The sequence below is a fragment of the Coenobita brevimanus genome, chromosome 65, assembly GCF_032717465.1.
Source record: "Coenobita brevimanus isolate Jiangsu-jjx chromosome 65, ASM3271746v2, whole genome shotgun sequence".
Lineage (NCBI taxonomy): Eukaryota > Metazoa > Arthropoda > Malacostraca > Decapoda > Coenobitidae > Coenobita > Coenobita brevimanus.
The window spans coordinates 29,913,176-29,934,643 of NC_137018.1; the positions used below are offsets into that span (position 1 = coordinate 29,913,176).

General features: G+C 41.2%; 1 protein-coding gene and 1 pseudogene across 1 annotated transcript in view; one reads left to right on the forward strand and one right to left on the reverse strand.

Annotated features, from left to right (window-relative positions):
- Positions 1-21,468, forward strand: part of NfI (Nuclear factor I) — a 483,234-nt gene that overhangs the window by 236,047 nt on the left and 225,719 nt on the right. The window contains exons 7-9 of the mRNA XM_080276464.1: positions 2,356-2,508; positions 12,231-12,524; positions 20,722-20,892. Of these exons, the coding sequence (XP_080132590.1) occupies positions 2,356-2,508; positions 12,231-12,524; positions 20,722-20,892 (618 nt within the window). The remainder of the gene's footprint in view (positions 1-2,355; positions 2,509-12,230; positions 12,525-20,721; positions 20,893-21,468) is intronic.
- LOC145405160 (5S ribosomal RNA) lies at positions 9,741-9,855 on the reverse strand (annotated as a pseudogene).

Here is a 21,468-nt window from a genome sequence, read left to right on the forward strand (position 1 = left end):
AGACCATATCTAGGTCCTGTTTAGAATGCTGCATCCAGCCCTGGGCCTCCTAAACTCAAAAGGACATCACCAAATCAGAACAGGTACAACATCAGGCCACCAAATTGGTCCCTGAGTTGTCTGAGCTGCCTTATGAGGAAAGGCTGTCTTGCCGTGGTTTGACTACTCTCAAAAAGACATGATCAAGGTATACATGATACTCAAGAGCCTTGGCACAGTAAAGGAAGGGCACTCTCTCCAACTTGCCTCCCCCCCCCCACACACACACAAGAGCAATTGATGTGGTACAGGAGAGAGATGGTTGGGTGGATTGTGTGTACTTAGACTTAGAGAAGGCCTTTGACAAGGTACCTCATAAGAGACTAATGTGGAAACTAGAATATATAGGAGGACTAAAGGGGAAACTTCTGGAATGGATGAGAGACTTTTTGAGAGACAGACAAATGAGGACAGTAATAAAGGAAAAGATGTCTGGATGGAGGGAAGTAACAAGTGGAGTCCCTCAAGGCTCAGTGTTGGCGCCAGTAATGTTCCTGATTTACGTAAATGATATGGTAGATGGAGTGAACAGTTATGCGAGTCTGTTTGCTGATGATGTAAAGATCTTGAGGAAGATAGAGGTTGAGGAGGATTGTAAAATACTGCAGGAGGATTTGGATAGGATACACAATTGGAGCCGGACGTGGGAAATGAAATTTAATGTAAAGAAATGTAAAATATTGGAAATGGGTAAAAGTACCAGGAGACCATCACTGAATTATTTTTTGGGTAATGAATTAATCACAAAAAGGAGAGAAGAGAAAGATTTGGGAGTGCTGGTCCAAGATAGTTTGTCACCAGAAAAGCACATTAACAAGATAGTTGGAGAGACTTATAAGCTCTTGACTAACATAAGAGTAGCATTTCATTATATGGATGAGGAAATGATGAAAAAATTGATAGTGGCCATGATCCGCCCCAGGTTAGAATATGCAGCGGTAGTGTGGTCCCCACACAAAAAGAAAGATATAAACAAGATTGAGAGAATACAAAGAACAGCAACCAAGATGGTCCCCAGTCTGACAGACCTGTCATACAGAGAGAGGCTGGAAAAACTGGATTTGCCTTCGTTAGAGGAAAGGAGAAAGAGGGGAGACATGATAGCGGTGTTCAGGACCATGGTGGGAGTAGATAAAATTGACAAAGAGAATCTGTTTGTATGGGGTAAGAGAGCAACAAGAGGACATGGAATGAAATTGAAAAAGTCAAGCTGCTTGAAGGATATCAAGAAATATAGCTTTCCTTACAGAAGTATAGACTTATGGAATAGCCTGGACAAAGAGATCGTCCAGTCTAAAAACTTAAACGAGTTTAAAGTTAAATTCGACTTATTGAGAAATAGCGACGGAAACCCACGAGCATAGTACATTCCGTGTATATCACAATTAGGTATATTAGGTAAATACTTAAATATTTGGAACGACTTAGACAAAGAGGTGGTGCATGAGAAAAACATTCATGTGTGTAAAGGTAGACTTGATAAATGTGGATATGGAGACAGGACAACACGAGCATTGCTCAATTCCTGTATACTACAAATAGGTAAATACACACACACACACAGAGGCTAGGGTTCACAGCCTGAAGCCTGTCAAGATCAGATACAGACCAGCCAATAGGAACAATTACTTTGCCACCAGAATAGTCATCCAGTAGAATAGTCTATGGGAAGAGGTAGTGACTAACCAGAGTGTGAATGTCATTAAGTCAAGATATGACCAGCATGAGACTGCAAGCAAGAGAAGAGGCACCATTTACGAGCGCTGACTCGCTTGCCTTTTGTACTATCACTTGGGTAAGAAAGATGGCAGGTGTTTTTGTAATAATACAGTCAGTATTCCATGTTTGATCAGCATAAAAAAAAAAAAAATCTGAAGAGCTCAAATTAATAGAGCAAGAAATTATTAGACATGTTTGTATCAAATGTAGTCTCATGAAAACCATACTGGTACTGTACTTGTCTTGAAAAGACTCATAAACAGAATTCTGTACCTGTATCTTTTATTTCAGTGGCTATTCTTATGGCACCATAAGGAGATTCTAGTTGGCTATTCTTATGGCACACATTATTGATATGTTATGTTTTTATTATGCTTAAAACATTGTCTGAATAGAAATGTTTTTTAAGCTTCATGATCATTGATGCTAGAGTAACACAATACTTCTAATTACTGTGATGTTCAGTGGAGCAATATTAAAAAAAATCATTGATTGAAGGACAAAGTAGTATGTGTCATAAAATATTGCCATAAGAATAACTATCTCTACATACTTTTTACTGTTATTATTTGCTTATGAAAACTTTGCCCTTTGTAGCATCCATAATGGCCCTAGGTAGCAGCGGGGCGGGGGTGGGAGCGATCAAGATGGAGAACCCTGGGTACTACACCACCTACACCACCTCACCCGTCCCCGACCACACCTCCCTCATGGCTGGCGCATACACCACCTACATGGAGCGTGCAGACAGTATGTATACAATCATACCTTTATGCATCTGCAGTATACAATACTATTACGAGCAACAGTTTGCTAACAGTCCCCTGTCAGTATTATGTTCAGGAAAATGCCCATTCATTTCAGAAAACCAGAGAATATCCTTCCTTCTCATACTCTTCCCTTGTTCACTGTACTTCTTGTTGCTGTCTATCCCATATACACATTTTTCTATGTAACACCTTACATTGCTGCAGCAAGCAGGGAAATGTTGGCAAACTTTTGTTTGTACTCATGCATTTGAGTTTCAGCACTTACAGTACAGGTATAGGATGTGCAGTTTTATGTGGATTGTACTGTCAGAGTATACAGCGTTCTTGAAGTATAACCCAAATTCCAGATTTCCAAAAGTACCAGCTTTCCAAAAGAATTTTGAAAGTCAGTTTACAGTGGTAGGTGGTGGTAACCATCATCCACTCACTTGATGTAGTGCTGCCTGCTTCTTCCTTCGTCTTAATCAATCTGTTTCTTGTCTGCCCACCTCTCCTCATACTTCTCCCAGTCCTTGACCTTCCAGTCACCTTCTGTTACACTTCTTCCCACTTCAGGTGGCTCTACAGCGAGGGACAAATCTAATGGTTTCCTGTAACCCATGAAACCATTTACAGCATTGGGTAGTAACCTTGTAACCAGATCACAAGAGGAAGTGGAGCCTACTATGGTGCCCCTGTTAACAAGATGGTGGGAGGCATTCACCCAGGACCAAACCTTTACACTTTTCCCCTGCATCCCACCACAGTGAGCTGTCAGCTGCAAGGAAACACCAGTTCACTACACAGAATGGCCCTTCAGGGGCAGTTGCTTGCATGTGGTGGATGAGTCTGCATGGCCAGACAGACTGGGGTTAATAAAAAACATCAACAGAAATACAGCGAGCTCTCACATAATGTGCTAATATTGTCCCCAGAAGGTCCCGCTTTATGAGATTTTCATGTTATAGGGCCATATATTTACATGTTAAAGGGTTTCATGGTCCCCAAGCCATCCCCAAGTTCACCTTTTGGGACAACTTTCAGGGATTTTTCCCAGAACATTTACCTAGTAATACAAACACTACAGGATTCCTCACCTTGAATTGAAGAGGTTGTGGGCTTCATGGGGGGAGGGGGAGTATAATTCTGAGGCAGGGCAGGACTCCTACTGGTCCCCAGGTGACCAAAAAAAGAGCAAAGATAACATACAGCATGTGTGGAGCCAGAGCATGGGGAGAGGGTAGGCTCAAGTGGAGCAGGAGTGCTCAGTGGACTGTGACGACACCCTGTACGGACACGTGACAGCCCTTAGTCATTGGCTGATACAACCCGTGCTATGACTATTGCTGCCTGCGTTATGCCTGCATTATGTCTGCTCCCACCGCGTTATGACCAGTTTTTTTGCGTAATGACTGTTTAAGCCATGATTTGTGGCCTCAGGCCACGTAATCCCTATCGTTGCAGTGTAGTACGTTTTTTTAAAAAATGGGCAGATTATTTCACTGGTGTTATATCTGTCATTTTTGCATTTTGACCATTTCTTGGCCTCATAAATTGCCTTCCGTGTTATGTGAGGTTTGCGCACTCAGATCGCGTGTTAAGTGAGAGCTGACTGTAATATCTATATTTTTACCACACACACACACAAAAAAGTCCAGAATTGCTGTTATATTGAGTAAGTGCCAGTAGTTTACTGTACAGTCACCCAACCTAGCTTAGTCTGGACTCACTGGAACCATAATATGTACTGTACAATACTTGTACATAATAATTTTTTTGCTTTGTGATTCTGTCCACCCCAAAAAATAGTCTTTGTTTACTGCTGAGTTTTCACACCTGAATCATCAAAACCACAATGGTGGACTAATTACTGGGTAATTTGAAAATGGATACAGTGGTAAACTAGAGCCCCCCCCCCCAAGGGGGGAATCACACCAGTCGCGAGCTGATACATATCCAACACAGCTTGGAATATGACCTCGACCTACTTTCACCAATTTCAAACTCGTAGGAGATTTTCATCCCTACTACACACCTGTAAAAGTTTGTGATAGTATCTTGAGCGGTTGCTAGGTAACAGAGACGTAGATCTTGACCTGCTTTCCCCAATTTCAAACTCATGATCGATTTTTTTTCCCTACTACACACCTGCAATTTTTTTTTATGATATCTTGAGTAGTTGTGAAGTTATTGTGCTAACAGATACACAGACAAATTGAAAACAATACCAGCATTGCTTTCGTGGCTGGTAATAAAGGGAATGCCAATTAGGTGTGTGTCCATACAGTTATGAATACTGTAATTGATAGTTATTATAAACAGTTCCAGTTTTCCATCATCATCATCATCATCATCATCTGGACCTCCATTCCCACCCTAGGGCAGGGTGAGGAGTTGCAGAGCCTAGACAGTCAAAAGTTTGCCCAGTTCAGTGGGCCATTATTCCATTCAGTCATCATTCAAGCCCACAGAGTCTTGGCTCCATCTGATAGGCCAAAAGATCTCACCACGTGCTGTAGCTTCACATATACAGTACCTATCCGACAGAGTCAATCCGAATCTGACCAAATTCTTGGTCATGTGCTTCCTCACCAGCCAACTTGATCTCCTATCAGTGCCTTAGCCTCACCAACTTCCATACCTCTTTTCCTCACACACTCATTGATCATATCTCCACCATTTTCTTGGAATACCTCGCCTCTTCCCTCCTTAAAATTTGCTCAGATATACATTTTTCACCACTCTATTGTCATCCATTGTTTCCACATGACCATATCATCTCAGTACACTCTCTTTGATTCTGGTGTCCACAGACTTCCTTGCTCTGCATCTTTCACGAATCACATTATTCCGTATCCTCTCCACTCTGTGTACTCCTCGTACATTCCTCAACAGTCTCATCTCCATTGCTCTTACCCTTGATATTTCGTTTTCATGCCACACCATAGTCTCACACCCTTATATTAAAGTTGGCATTAGCACTCCTTCATGTAAGCCTCACACTGCTGCAACACTCAAGCCTGTTTCATATCAAGGCCTTCATAGCACCAGCTACTTTCCTTCCCTGCGTCACTCTACTTTCCACTTCTTTTGCACATTTTCCTCTTTTCTGTCACTGTACCCAGATATTTGAACTCTCTCCCCGATTCTAGTCTCTCTCCATTCACTGTAACATCACACTGGGAATCACCTTCTTTCTCAGTAACTAACACTTTACTCTTTTCTACATTTACTCTCAAGGCATGATGTTCACAGACATTTACAGAACTCTGCACTGGTCTGCCAAGCTCTTTTCCAGTATTTGCAGATAGTACTGTATCATCAGCATGCATCAAATTTGAGATATTCCATCCATCACCATTCATTACTGGTGGTAGGTGGTGGCAACCATCATCTACTTACTTGATGTAGTGCTGCCTACTTCTTTCTTAGCCTTTATCATTCTTTTTCTGTGCCTGCCCTCCTCTCTTCCTATGTCTCCCATCTTTCCTGTCACTTCTTACTGCTCTTCTCTCTTTTACAGGTGGCTTTACATTGAGTGACAAGCCAAATGGTTTCCTGTAAGCCAAGAAACCATTTACAACACTGGGTGTTAACCATAAAACCAAGCCATACGTGCTCCCTACACGTCAACAAGTGGGTTAGTGGAGGGTTAGTGTGTCAGGACTCCATATTATAAATACAAATCATAACAGAAAGCATGATGTATAGATAGATAGACAGAGCACCAGACAAGGTGTGGGAACGGGAAATTACCTTGCAACTCTTTAAGCAAAGGAATGTTGATCGTGCACTGGAAGCAGTACATACACACAGACATACAGTTTTCTAGAAGCTTCCATGATAGTAGTGCACACGTGACATGACCCGTGCTATACCAGAATGTAGGAATTTTGAGCTCAGAAGGAGACTGGCCATAGAACCGGCAGGTAGTGGAGAGAGTGAGTATGAAGAGGGGTCCAACTAGACTTACTAGTATATTAAGTCTCTGTATAATACATACGCTGCTCAACTTAGACATTCTCTGAAGATAATAAATCAAGATCAACTCCCTGTATTCATCTTTAACTCCACCTGCTCTTCAATTACCAAAATAACTTTAACCAAAACTCAAGACTCACCTATTACAAGAATTAAGAGTTACATATGTATAAATATTGGCTACAAAGCTTTAACATTAAATGGTGGCAGCGGTGGGATACAAACCCACGCTTCCGAAGAGACTGGTGCCTCAAACCACTCCACTAACTCACTTGTTGACACGTAGGGAGCACATATGGCTTGGTTATATGGTTAACACCCAGCGTTGTAAATGGTTTCTTGGCTTACAGGAGACCAGTTGGCTTGTCACTCACTGTAAAGCCATCTGTAAAAGAGAGAAGAGCAGTAAGAAGTGACAGGAATGATGGGAGACATAGGAAGAGAGGAGGGCAGGCACAGAAAAAGAATGATAAAGGCTAAGGAAGAAGTAGGCAGCACTACATCAAGTAAGTGGATGATGGTTGCCACCACCTACCACCAGTATACCTGCTATACCAGAATGTAGGAATTTTGAGCTCAGAAGGAGACTGGCCATAGAACCGGCAGGTAGTGGAGAGAGTGAATAAGAAGAGGGGTCCAACTAGATTTACTTAGTATATTAAGTCTCTGTATAATACATACGCTGCTCAACTTAGACTTTCTCTGAAGATAATAAATCAAGATCAACTCCCTGTATTCATCTTAAACTCCACCTGCTCTTCAGTTACCAAAATAACTTCAACCAAAACTCAAGACTCACCTATTACAAGAATTAAGAGTTACATATGTATAAATGTTGGCTACAAAGCTTTAACAAGTGCCCCTCCCCGTAAAACCAATAACTCAAAGTCAAATGGCCACCCCTTACAGGATTATGGCATCTGGCAATAGATAGATAGATAGATAGATAGACCATTCATTACACATGTTTTTATTTCTCTCATCACCCCATTCATATATATATTGAACAACCATGCGGACGTCACACAACCTTGTCGCACGCCCACACTGATCGTGAACCATTCACTTAAATGCCCATGTACCCTTACACATGCCTCACTACCATCATAAAAACTTTTAAAGGCACCTAGCAGCTTACCATCTGCACCATACATATGCAAAACCTTCCACAATCCTTCTCTGTCTGTTTTGTCGTATGCTTTTTCCAGATCCACAAGTGCCGTAAACACCATGTAGTCCTACTCACAAGCCTTCTTCACTATCTGTCTCACCGCAAATATTTGATCCACACATCCTCTGCCACTCCTAAAGCCACCCTGTTTGTCACTAACTAGGCCTTCTGATATCTTTCTTACTTTTTCTGTCATTGTTCGACAGCTTCAGGAAAAATATATTGGTAGGAGAAGGGATCTTTATTTTGTTTTTGTTGATTTGGAAAAGGCCTTTGACAGAGTCCCTAGAGAGGTGGTGAAGTGGGCAATGAGAAAGCTTGGCTTGGAGGAGTGGCTGGTTAGGGTGGTTATGGCCATGTATGTGGGTGCTCACACCCAGGTGAGAGTGAATGGAGATTTGAGTGATGAGTTTTCCGTGAATGTTGGTGTGCATCAGGGGTCAGTCTTGAGTCCCATGTTGTTTATCATGGTACTTGAAGCCCTTTCACGTGACTTTAGAAACGGACTCCCGTGGGAGTTGTTGTATGCTGATGATTTGGTGTTGATTGCAGAGAATGAAAGGGAGGCGGAGGAAAGGTTTAGGAAGTGGAGAGATGGTATGGGGCAAAAGGGTTTAAGGGTAAATGCAGATAAAACAAAAGTGATGATATCTAGGGTTGGTGGCGGTACTGTCAAAGACGAGGGAGAGTGGCCATGTGCAGTTTGCCACAAGGGCGTGGGAAGTAATTCCATCTTGTGCGGTGTGTGTGATAAATGGGTGCATAAGAGATGTAGTGGTATCAGAGGTAGACTGCGAGATAATGCTGATTTTATGTGTACGGCGTGCCGGGTGAGCAGGTGGAGATCGTCAGACGTGAAAGAATTGAACTTGCTGGTGAATCTCTTGAGTGTGTGGAAGAGTTTTGTTATTTAGGAGACATGTTGTGTGCTGGAGGTGGGGCTGGAGCTAGCTCTGTGGCTAGGGTGAGAAGTGGTTGGAAGAAGTTCAGGGAGCTCTTGCCTCTCCTGACATTGAGGGGGTTCTCCCTACGTGCTAAGGGGTCTTTGTATGCAGCGTGTGTTAGGAGTGTAATGCTGTATGGCAGTGAGACCTGGGCAGTGAAGGAGGAAGACATTCGCCGGCTCAGACGTACAGAAATGACAATGATTAGGTGGATGTGCAGTGCGTCCCTGCGTCCAAGGCCTGGAGGGGCTGGGTTTACAATGGAAGAGTTGAGAGGTAGGATGGGACTGGAGTGTATTGGTGTTGTGATGAGGAGAGGTAGATTGAGGTGGTTTGGACATGTGGAGAGGATGGGGGATGATAGTTGGGTGAGGAAGGTGAGAAGTGTTAATATTGGGGGTGGGGTTATGAGGGGTAGACCGAGAAAGACATGGGACGAGGTCATTAAGTGTGACCTTAGGGTTAAGGGACTGAACAGGGAGGCTGCAATGGATCGTGCAGCATGGAGAGCCGCCATTAGGTGACCAAGGCCGACACATGCAAGCATGTTGGAGCCTTTAAAAACGAAAACGAATTCTTCCATACACCTTCACTGCATCACTCAACAGACTTATGCCACACTAATTCTTGCACTCACTTCACTCACCTTTATTTTTGTACAGGGGTACAGACACAGCCATTTTCCATTCTACTGGCACAGTTTCACTCATCCATGCCGTCTTGCTTATCTCCAACAATCACTTCATTCCGCTCTTTAACTACACTTAATCATCTCTGCATACACCTCATCATCACCAGCTGCTTTCCCATTTTTCAGCCGTTCCACAGCATTCTTCACTTCTGCGAGTCTCGTATTTCCTGGCACTGCATTCCCTCGCTGCACACCCCCAAAACCAGTCATGTTTACAGCTGCTCTGCTGTCTCCATTCCCATTTATCAGACTTTAAAAATATTCTTTCCATCTGGTCCATACTTCATCCCCATAGGTTAATAATCTACCACTTACATCCTTCACATTCATTCATTCATTCATTGCCAGACGCCATGTATCCCAGATAGAGTGGCCAAGGGCTTAGAGTTAATTGTTTTACAGGGAGGGGCAGTAATCCTCCACCAACCCCACTTGACATGTTGGGATGCCAACAGCATCTGGTGTTCCCAGGCGGTCACCCATCCAAGTACTAACCAGACCCAACGTTGCTTAACTTTGCTGATCGGACGGGAAGTGGTGTACTCAACGTGGTACTTTCACATTTTTTTTCCACTGTTACTTCTACATTTCTGCACCTCTTTCCAGAATAACTTCCTATTTTTAGAATAATTTGCATTCATTTTTCTTCCTAGATCATCATTTACCTCCTTTTTTTTTCCCCCCTCATCACTAGTTTCTTTACCTGCTTCTTACTCTCAGTATATTCAGTTCTTAGTTCAGTTGAACCCCTGTCCTGTATCCACTCCAGCCACATCCTCATTTCCTCCACAGCTCTCTTAACCACATCATCCCACCTGCCATACCTTTCCTTTTCATTGTTACTCATGCCACACCACACACACTGCCTTAGCATTCCTATCTAAGCAATTCTGTGTGCATTCCACAAGTTGTAGATGCATTTCATTCCAATTCACAGATTCCAGTTCCTCCACTACTTTGGCCATGTATCCATCAGCCATGTCTTTAATCCTCAGCTTCTTGAATTTCAGTCTCTCTCCCTGACTGTTCCTTTCTCTCTTAGTTCACTTCACTCCTCTGAGTTTGATCTTGCTTACTGTGATCATATGAAAAAAAAAAATCAACATCATCATCATTATCATCATCATCACCATCATCATCTGCACCTCCTTTCCCACCGTAGGGCAGGGTGAGGAGTAGCAATGTCCAGACAGCCCAAATTTGCCCAGTCTCATGGGCCATGCTTCCATTCACTCGTCATTCAATCCCCCAGAATCCTGGCTCAATTGGCTATGCCAGAAACATTCACCACTTTCTGTAGCTTCACATAAACATATCCGATGGAGTCAATCCAGGTGCTACCACGTTAAAAAGGGGTGCCAAATACCTGATCATGCACTTCTCCTCACAACATTCAGCCAGATCGACCTCTTGTCGGTTCCCCAGCCTCACCTACTTCCAAACCTCTCTTCCTCACACACTCATCCACCATATCTCTCCATCTTCTCCTTGGTCTACCTCGTCTCCTCCCTCCTTCAAATTCACTCCGATATGCCTTTTTCACCATTCCATTGTTATCCATTCTCTCCACGTTACCATATCATCTCAGTACAGTACACTCTTTTTGATTCTGGTATCCGCAGGCTTCCTCATTCCACATCTTTCACGAATTACATTATTTTGTATCCTATCCACCCTCTATACTCCACATACGTTCCTCAGCTGTCCAATCTCCACCGCTTTTACTTTTGACTTTTCATTATTATGCCACACCATAGTCTCACATCCATATGTTAAAGTTGGCACAAACACTCCTTCATGTAAGCCTCGTGCAGCTTTAACACTCAAGCCTTTGTTTCTTATCAAGGCCTTCACTGTACCAGCCACCCTTTTTCTTGTGTCACTCTGTTTTCCGCTTCTTTTGCACATTTTCCTCTCTCTTCTATCATTGTACCCAGGTATTTGAACTCTCTCACCAATTCCAGTCTCTCCATTCACTGTAACATCGCACTGGGAGTCACCTTCTCACTCAGTAACCATCATTTTACTCTTTTCTACATTTACTTTCAAGGCACGATGCTCACAGACATCAGCCAAACTCTGCACTAACCTAATAATAATAATAATAATAATAATAATAATAATCAGTTTTTCAAAAGCCTCTTGATCCAGACCATTTTGGATGTGGGGAATTGCACTGTATTCCATTATACCATCAAATGGTGCTGTATGCATTACAAGGGAAAAGTGTATGCTCCATGCATGAAAAATTTAATGGCTTTTCATAGTGAAACTGGCAATAATGAGGGAGGATTTTCTTAGAATTAAACTTATGTAGATGAGGATGGTGTTCAATGCTTCCTTGAATGATAAAATTATAAATGGCAGAATTTTGAATGAGCAGCTAAGACATCAGCAAGGAACTGAAGACAATCATGATGTGATGCATAGGATGGTGGTGACTGAGATGATTTGGACATCTGGAGAGAAACAAGAATGAAAATTAGGTGGAAAGCTCTATAAGTGGGAATTTGAATAGTAAAACACCAAGAGCTGGTAGACCAAAGAAGACTTGGGATGAGGTCCTACAGAATGACCTCAGGGTACAGGGATTGACCAGAGGTGCTTCCAGAGGTTATGTAGCATGGAGAGCCACCTTCACATGACCAAGACTGATTCAAGCAAGTAGTTGCAAAACCTTTCAAAAGTAACCCAAATGAATTGTGGTGTGGTGCTGTCAGTGAAGTAATGTTTTTTTTTTTAACTTATTCTTGACATGTTCAGATGTATTTCCTCATCTTGGAAGAGACAGATTGTACTGAAAAGATTAGAAAATGTTGTCCTTAACCCATTCAGTATGATTGTAGTTTGCATTTTTCCTGTTGCTGTCATATGATGCTGAGTTAAGGAGGGAGACATTGAAAGTGTTAAGGTTTGATTTTGTGGTTAATACACAGGTCCACTGAGCCTGGGTAGAGGTCATGAGGCCCACTCACCCCTCGAGCCACGTAGCAAGCGAGTACGACGCCTTAGTTCTGAGGAGGACCCCTTGGAAAAGGCAGAGTTGGCTTATTACACCCAGTCACCTGCCCCGCTTCCCAGCCACCCCACTGCCTGGCACGCCGAGCTAGACCACGGTGGGTTGGTGGCCCCCCCACCCCCTGCCAACGCCAACGCCGCCACCGCCTCTACCTTCCTCCACCCCCACCACACCCCCCCTCACCACACAGCCTCCTCGCAACACACCCTCGGTACTCTCTGGCCCCTGCCACGCTGTCTCTCCAACTTTTTCTGGAACTCTCATCCTTGTTTGGTCTCTCACCACTGCTGCATTGTTTACAATACAGTAATTTCCATACTGCACTGTAAACTTAATTTTTTGACAAGAGTGTAGTCTTTGATATCCTAAGAAACTTATTTAGTTTAATTTCTTCTCAATATGAGCCATTATCAGTGTAAATTTAAAGTGTATCCTTTTAGTTTTGGAAGATTAGTGTCTGACTCTTTAAGGTCAAGATTTTTAAGCCATATTATTCCCTTTATAAAATTTGTAACTGATTGTAGAAGTGTGACAGTGATTTCAGAAATGTAATTAAGCTGTGAAAAACTTTGAAATGGCAGTGTGTGAGGATAGGCAGGGTGGAGATGTTCTGTTCCCTCTGATCTCCTAGTGTTGACTGTCTCTAGCTGTCTTGTCTCAGCACTCAGAGCTATCATGCTGGCCTACCTGCTCTCTCTCTTTTTCTCTCTTCGTGTACTCAAGACCAGAGTTAGCTACTGTCTTAGGATGGTTGAAAAAGATAAAAATGTCCTAGAATGATGTACCGTAGCACGTAACATCTTCGTTTTGTTAATTTGCTGCACCATCATTTCATGAAAATTACCGTAAAGTACATTACTTGTAGCCACTCATTAAAACAATTTCACTGTAAGAAATCTTGATGAGCTTTGGTTATGTAAGCTTTTTTTTTTTTCTTTCTTTTTTTTTCTTTTTTTAAGATAAATATAAAGTCATAATGTTCCTGAGTAATGTCATTTTCATTTTTAAAAGATAAATATAAAGTCATAATTGCTGATTGTCATTTATCATTGCAATGAATCCACTAAGGAGTACTATATTTTATCCTGACTCTGGTCATGAGCGATGCTGTAAGTTGTGCTGGCATTATTGTCATGAACCAACACTGAAGCACCCAGGTCAGTGTAGGATGGAACTGGCTAAAGGGAGGTGGCCTGTGCTAGTTGTATGCTTCATCTAGACTGAACGTAAAATAAAATTTTGGAGCTAATTTGCACTACACTACGCTACTGTAATAGTTTTGAAAAAGTAGATTTATGGTACTGAGTTTTGACCCTTTTATTTTTAGTGTTAATCAAAATTGTATTTACTGTAAGCTGTATTATTTAACCATTTCCTTTGGACTGCAGGAAATGAAATCCTTTATCTGTAGCAAAATTGCTATCGATATTTACCACTAAAGTAACTTGAGAAATAGCATGGTATTTTTAGAGCATACTTTTTAAAGGAAATGTTAATTTTGCCTGGTACTAGCTGATACTTGTTGGTAAAGTTATTGCTATACCAATAACATCAAAGGATATAAAATGTTCATAACATACAGAGCACAGAGGATGAGAAATTGGGGCAAAGAATTCTTATTTAAATGCAAAAGAACAATCATCCTTAACTCTTTCACCTCGTGGGTGTTTTTTTTTTGCTGGATGTACCACACACGGGGGATTTGATCTATATGAAGAGAATTTTCTGTATATAATATTCTTTACCAAAAAATAAACCATAATTTTCTGAATAAAATGATGTCAAACATAATTTAAAATTAATAATTATCTGTTTTTTGAGCTGTCAAAAACTGTGATATTGGAGCTCCTCCAAGTAGTAATTAGAGTGGCCAGAGGCTGCTGGGGCAGTGGAAAAATCTCATACCAAACTAAGAGACAATAAAATAGTGCTCCCATGATGGCAGCACCTCAGTATTGGCACCTCCTGATACATGAACCATTATTGGACCCCCAGTACTGGCACACATTATACAGTATGAAAAGTCCAGAACACATATACGTGCCACCTGATGGCAACAGACATTTTTTTTTGTAGCACGTATACATGACACCCGATGTGAAATGGTTAAGATTAAATATGTGCACACAAATGCATCTCATATCAGAAAGATACCCAGCACTGAGTGACCAGTACACTGGTAGTTCATTTATAATGCTCTGTCAAGTAAACTGAACTCGTGTTTCATAATACACATTTTGCTTGGTTAGAGCTCATTTGATGCAACTCGTTCCCAATTATTCTCCAGTACAGTATAACCATGTGGTTAGGCATTGTTTTGTCGTATGCCAAAATAGTTTTCCTTTAGTTTTCCTTTATGGTCACACCCCATTTACCCGGAAGGTAACTCAGGATTGAATAATGAATTGAAATGCACTCATATTATCTTATGATCATTGAAAGATAATTTTCATCTCTCTGTTACTCTGCTCTCTAAGTCTCAATTGCAAGATTTTCTCTTCTTCTTGCAGTTTGTGCAAGTTACAAATTCATATATGGTATCTCAAGTTTCTGACAACTATCATAAACCTGCTGCATCATGACTTCTGACCCACCTCAGCAGACACATTCCCCACCCCACCCCACCCCACCCCACCACACACCCTCCAACCCCAGCCGAAGGATATGTGAGATGACTTGCTAAGTTTCAAGCATAGCCACAGTTAATCTTGTATGTTATCTTGTGCAGTAATAATATATAACACTATATTTTTTTTCTTCAGGAACTGATTTGGTACATTGTAAGTTCAGAATATATCCTGTAATATCATCTGGACATTGCTTGTCATCACATATCCTGTGAAATCCCTAACCACCACTAACATTATAAAAATATTGACTTGTAATGTTGATATCCAGTGGCTACTGTTCATACTAGCTGTCAGATGAGTAGTTACTTATATTGTAGCTGGAACCATAAGTGAAATGTAATGTACAGTAAATTAATAAGTTTATTAGGTAGAACAAAGTATGTCTGAATGCAGTGCCATTAGTTAATAGTTGATATGTAACTATGTATTTGAGGGTAGCATATAACAAAAGAGTAGAGTTTCCCTGTACAGGTATTATACCGTAGATTACATTTTCACAATGTGAGAATACCGGTACTGTAGCACTGTATTTATTTTTCACTTTCAGTTAGTCTTTTCACTGTGTGCTACTGATGAAATTAGAAGACTGTGTACATCTCCATTTTTTTGGATTTATCAGTGATCTATGAATTTATGGACTCATTATATCCACTAAATGAACCAACTTTTCTCCATGGTTATAGAAGAAAGAGTACCAGTTAAATATTCCCCATAATGCCTCATCTTCTAACCTTCTGTGATGCTGGAGAGGAATGCCTTCTCACAGTGGCACCAGTATATCTGAGCAGTTGTTCCCGAAAACACTTAACCCTTTCACCTTCTCTGGAGGTGTTGGAGAGGGATGCCTTCATGCTGTCGTACCAACATATTGTAACCAGGCACCTGTTCCCTAAGGCACTTAATTCTTTTCACCTTCTGTGGTGCCTACATGTGGTAGTGTTGTGCACTGTGGGTGGAGCTTAGGTTCATCCACCTAGGAGCTAAACCTCCTTGCATTTCCCTTCGCCTCACAGTGAGAAGGACCCAGGTCCAACCCAGGTGAGATGCTGTCTACCAGAAAGGGGCACTGATCTCTGCATGGTTAATATACTGTACTGTACCTGTAGGACAGCCCCATAGAAGCAGATGCTCAGGTGTGGTTGCAGGGTCTACTCAGCCAGAGACAGACCATGGTTAAGCAACGACAAAACCGCCCTTCTATGGAGGCACTGAAGAGGGATACCCTAGTGCAATGGTACTGATATATCCAGGCAGCTGTCCCCAAAGAGCATAACCCTTTCACCTTCTGTGAAGGTACTGGAGAGGCACATCATCACACAGTGGCACAGATATAGTCAGACACCAATGCCTTGTTATATAAATGCTTCTAAACTCCCTCTTTGTCCCCCAAAAGGTGGGTGGTGAGCTACAAGAAAAGGGCTACTTCAACCTGTAGTACACTTCATTCACGTCCACATAAACTTGGAGCCACAACACCAACAACCCACAGTGGATGCACTTGGTATTTTATTTTTTTAAGCAGAAGTAAATTCAAGTAGTCAGAGGTTTGAAAGCTGTCTGATAACCCTTGGATTGCTCAGATTTCCATCATATGATTAAATAGTCTGGGTTGAATCTGAATATAACACAGGTGTTGTCATGCCAGGAGAAGAGTTACACCAGGGCAAAAAGCAAGTGTTCATAAACTCTGCTTTTTGTATGGCTAAGATGGATGTGGTAGTGCAGTTCAGTACAGAGCAACCTCATACCTCCTATGACAGAGGAGATAGGAGGGTGCAGGGGTGAGAGTGTACTTGGGCATCTTTTCACCTATGATATATGTCACTGTGGAAGCCAGAGAACCTTGTTTAAAATGTCATTTTCCATGGCATTCCATGTGAACTGGGAATATTAGGTGCAGTAAAATGTGTTCACCTTGGTGGAAACTTTCATTCTTTTGCAGCTTATTTCCTCTCGTTCACTGGTAGAATAAAACAACATTACAGCTCTACATTATTTTCATATCACTTCGTACCTGGTACTGTGCTGTAATTCTAATCTTTTGTTACAGCTCAACATTCAAGTTGTAGAGATGTCAGTTTGAGGCCAAGTTAAGTGGACAGAGTGTAGGTGGGGATGATTATGAACAGATTTGAAAAATGAGTACAACTGAATACTGATTGTACTTTTTCTTCTGTATACAGTAGTAACATTTAGTTATTTTATATGGTGATGTACACAGGTTTCTTACCTATGTATTGCTTAATAATAGGACTCTGATTGTAAGTAATAACTCTTTATGGTATATTTCAGAGAATCTAAAATTTCTTACTAAGGTTATGTGATTGTATAGAAAGATGTTCATTATTCACATTTGTTAAACCATAGATGGAAATTCAGCTACATCCTGAGACTTATAGATATTGCCATGGCATGTAGGAGTCATATAATTGCACACCAGCAAATATAAACCTGAGAGAGGCTAAAGAAGCACAGGATGATTACACAAAAACATCCATCATAACTGGTGCACATATTGTGACACTTCATAAACTTCTGTAATTTTACCTGTTACAGCTAAATTATTTAGAGAGTTGCCTCCACGTATTTTTCTGACTACTGTATTTTCATTGAAGGGTAGTCTGTATGTCACAGTGTTCTTGTGACTGTATACTGTCTGATTTTTAAGTTTAACCATCAGTCATGTTTGTGTAGCTCAAAGCCTTATTTTTTAGACATAGGTGCATGGTCTTCTCCAAATACTCCTCTGATTTAGTATTCCCTTGACTACCTGTTTGATGAGAAATTTTCCAGTTATTTTTCTCAAACTTGTCAAGCTTCTTCGGAAACAGCAAGAACAAATACTTCTGCATTACTGTAGTTTTAGTCCGTCTTTGTTTCCGCTCTTGGCCTTGTCTCATCCTTCTGTCCAATGATCCAATTTTTTGTAGTTGTTTTAACAGCTGAAAAAATATGGTGTTTATATACAGTCAGAGTATCAACACTCTTACCAGTTTTGTCAGAAGATCCGTTAAAACCAGAAAAGCATAACCAGAGTCTTCACTGGACTAATCTATCTATCTATCTATTGCCAGACGCCTCAATCCCGTTTGGGGTGGCCACAAACAAATCGCCTCCAAGTCGCCCTGTCCCCCGCCATTTCACTACCCTGCTCCCAACTCACACCCCCCTCTCTCATATACCTCTCCACCCCATCCCTCCATCTCATCCTCGGTCTCCCCCTCCCTCTTCCACCCTCCACCTCACTCACATACACTCTCTTCGTCAGTCTTTCACCCTCCATCCTCTCCACATGGCCAAACCACCTCAGTGTGTTCCTCACAACGCTTCCTATCACATCCACATCAACACCACAACGCTCCTTTATATCCTCATTCGTCAGCCTGTCTCTCCACGTGACTCCACAAGCTCCTCTTAAATAACTCATTTCCACCGCTCTCACTCTTGACTTGTGTCCTTCCAACAACGTCCAAGCTTCACTTCCGTACGTTAGAGTTGGTATCACAATACTGTCATGTAGTAACTTTTTTACTTCCATGCTCACTTCCCTGTTTCTTATCACTGCTTTCAAGGAACCAGCAACCTTTCTTCCCTGCTGTACCCTTTCAAGCACTTCACCCTCCAAACCTCCATCCTTACTCATCACACTACCCAAATACTTAAACGTACTCACATTTTCCAATTCCTCACCATCCAACCTCGCTATACATTCACTGACTTCACCTCTCTCAAAGACCATCACTTTACTCTTCCCTACATTCACCTTTAGGTTCCGTTTCTTACACACTCTCTCAAACTCATCCACCAAGCCTTGCAGCTCCCCTTCATCTTCACTCAACAACACAGTATCATCTGCAAACAACAGTATAGGGAGTTTCCAAACACTATCCTCTCTCACCAGGGCCACTCCAACATCCACTACCCTACCTTGTACCTCTTTTATTACCCCATCCATGTACAGATTGAACAACCATGGAGACATGACACATCCCTGTTTCAAACCAACTTTCAAAGAGAAAAATGCTTATCATAAATTATTTGACTTTTGCTTAATTGATTCACCAAATTTTAGGTTGATACTCATTTCCCTGATTGTACTTAGGTTCCCACCAAGTGACACAGCTGGACCATTTTGTATTTTCTGTAGTCTGTGCTGTGAACATCCTCCTTCTTAGACTTGTACGCCCTGTTTTTTAATCTCTCAGAATGTTTCATGTTTTATGTTGAAGTTAGAGGAGTAATGTACCTCTCTTCACACTGTCGATGTTACTTTTTACTGCCAACATACAAGTTACTTTTTCAGTTCCCCAGTTTCCCACATTGCTCGCTTTCTGCAGTATCTGAGCCTCAGGCGTACATATCCCAAAGATGGTCATATAGGATTAGCTGTTAGCTTTCTTTTTCTTTGTTACAACGTCTCTGTGTGTGCTGCTCCGTTCTTTCTGAAGTTTTTGTTTTACCCCCATAGATTTAACAGTTTTACTTGTAACTGTGGTATGATATATGTGTACTGTATCTTCCCTTGTGCATGCACCATTTATGAAACTTTGTTCTTCATTATACACTTTTTTCGTTACGTCTCCTTTCATCTCCCAGTTTACTTCGTCTCATTCCTCTTAGCCATCTAAAGATGTTCAGATACATACTTAGTCTTTCCAAGTTCCACACAATCCAGACCGGAATATGAGACAGGTGTTGTCAGAAGTAGGCTGAAATTAGTGATGCATGAAGGGAAACCTTGATTGAGAGTGTTGCCTAAATATACACCTTGTAATGGGTAATATGGAACTCATTTTAAAAATCTTGTGATAAATGACAGGTGGGGGAGTTAATCAGCCATGAACTGTGCAGGAGTTCTTGTTATAAGCCAGGGATATGTTCCACAATACAACTACTTTTTCACTGTATTTTGTGGGAAGTTGGCAAATCAGTTATATTGATAGCACTGGAACTTTAAGACTTTTTTTTTTTTTTTTTTTTTAATACTGGGAGCATAATAACAAAAAGCACATGAAAAAGATTGAATTATGGTGAGGACTTAATGTAAGTAGATGAGTGTCACTGAATATTTTCCAGCACCTTTAGTTACCAGTACTTTTAATGCAAGATGAAACAAGAAGGGCAGTGTTGACTGTCAGTCATCTTGATAATTCTCAGCCTTTCAGAGTTGGACTCAACTTTAAAGACTATAGAATATCAATGAGTTTGGCTATTTATTTGCTGGTGTTGATTTTCCTTTGACAGAAGGTGTGGTCCAAGGAGCACTGATTTGTGTTTATCTTTGCAATAAGCAGTATTTTACCTTTCTCTTAAATTTTGTCACGTGAAGGAGATTATGACCGTCATTTTTCAACTGTGTGGTTGTGTGTGTGTGTGTATATATATATATATATATATATATATATATATATATATATATATATATATATATATATATATATATATATAATATATATATATATATATATATATATTTATATATATATAATATATATATATATATATATATATATATATATATATATATATATATATAATTTTTTCATTTTGTCCTTATAGTATGCACCTCAGTGTTCAGTAAGTTTTGTCTACTTTTTTGTCACAACATGTATTTTATTTTTGCCTTTTATGTAATGTTTTACTCAAAGTTTGCCTTTTTTTAATTTTTTTATTTTATTTTTTTTTTATAACTGTTCTCTTCAGAAGGTCTCGTTGCCCCTACACAGTGGCTGTGGTGTTGTTCCCCTCCAACTCATGGGTGCGTTCTTGTGCCCACAGGTCCGCCCCCTCCGGTGCACTCCCCCCACCTGGTTCACAGCGGCGGTAAAGTAACCATCGCCGCCTCAGGTGCGATCCCTCACTCGGTAGTTAGGCCGCCCTCCGTAGAGTCCCTGTCTAGTCACGAACCACAACACACGCGTGCAGTTGTCTCACCTCACCCCAGAGAAGGTTAGAGATGCCTCCCATCCCTCCCCTCCGACGTCCCTCTTCTACTGCCCTGTGGATCGATCTCTGCCTCCAGTCTGTTATCAGTCAATCAGTTTTAACTATCATATCACTTACTTATTCAATCTGTTTGCTGCAGTTCTTTTCCAAATTCTTTCTAAAGAATCTAGTACCTTCCTCCCTGGCATTCCTCCATGACATATCATCATCAGTACTTGGCCATGACCATGTATCATTCGTTCCTTCTACTATTACTTTCTTATGTTTTGCACTCGGTCCTCATTCTCATCTTTTTACAACTTTCCTTTTTGCTCAGTGAATGGGTCAAGACTCCTCTTATATTCTATACTGTGGCATCTCATTTTACATGTATCCCTGTATTACCATGCTCCCTGGTGCTGACAGGGAGCCTACGCATGGTGGTGCTGTGCACCCTGGGTGGAGCAGTTGCAGTATCCACATAGGAGCCAAACGTACTTATAATTCCCTACACCTCACCCTGGGAAGGACCCTGGTCCAAGCCTGGAAAGGGGACATGGAATCCCTACTCAGTGTATGTACTCTACTGTACCTGTAGGA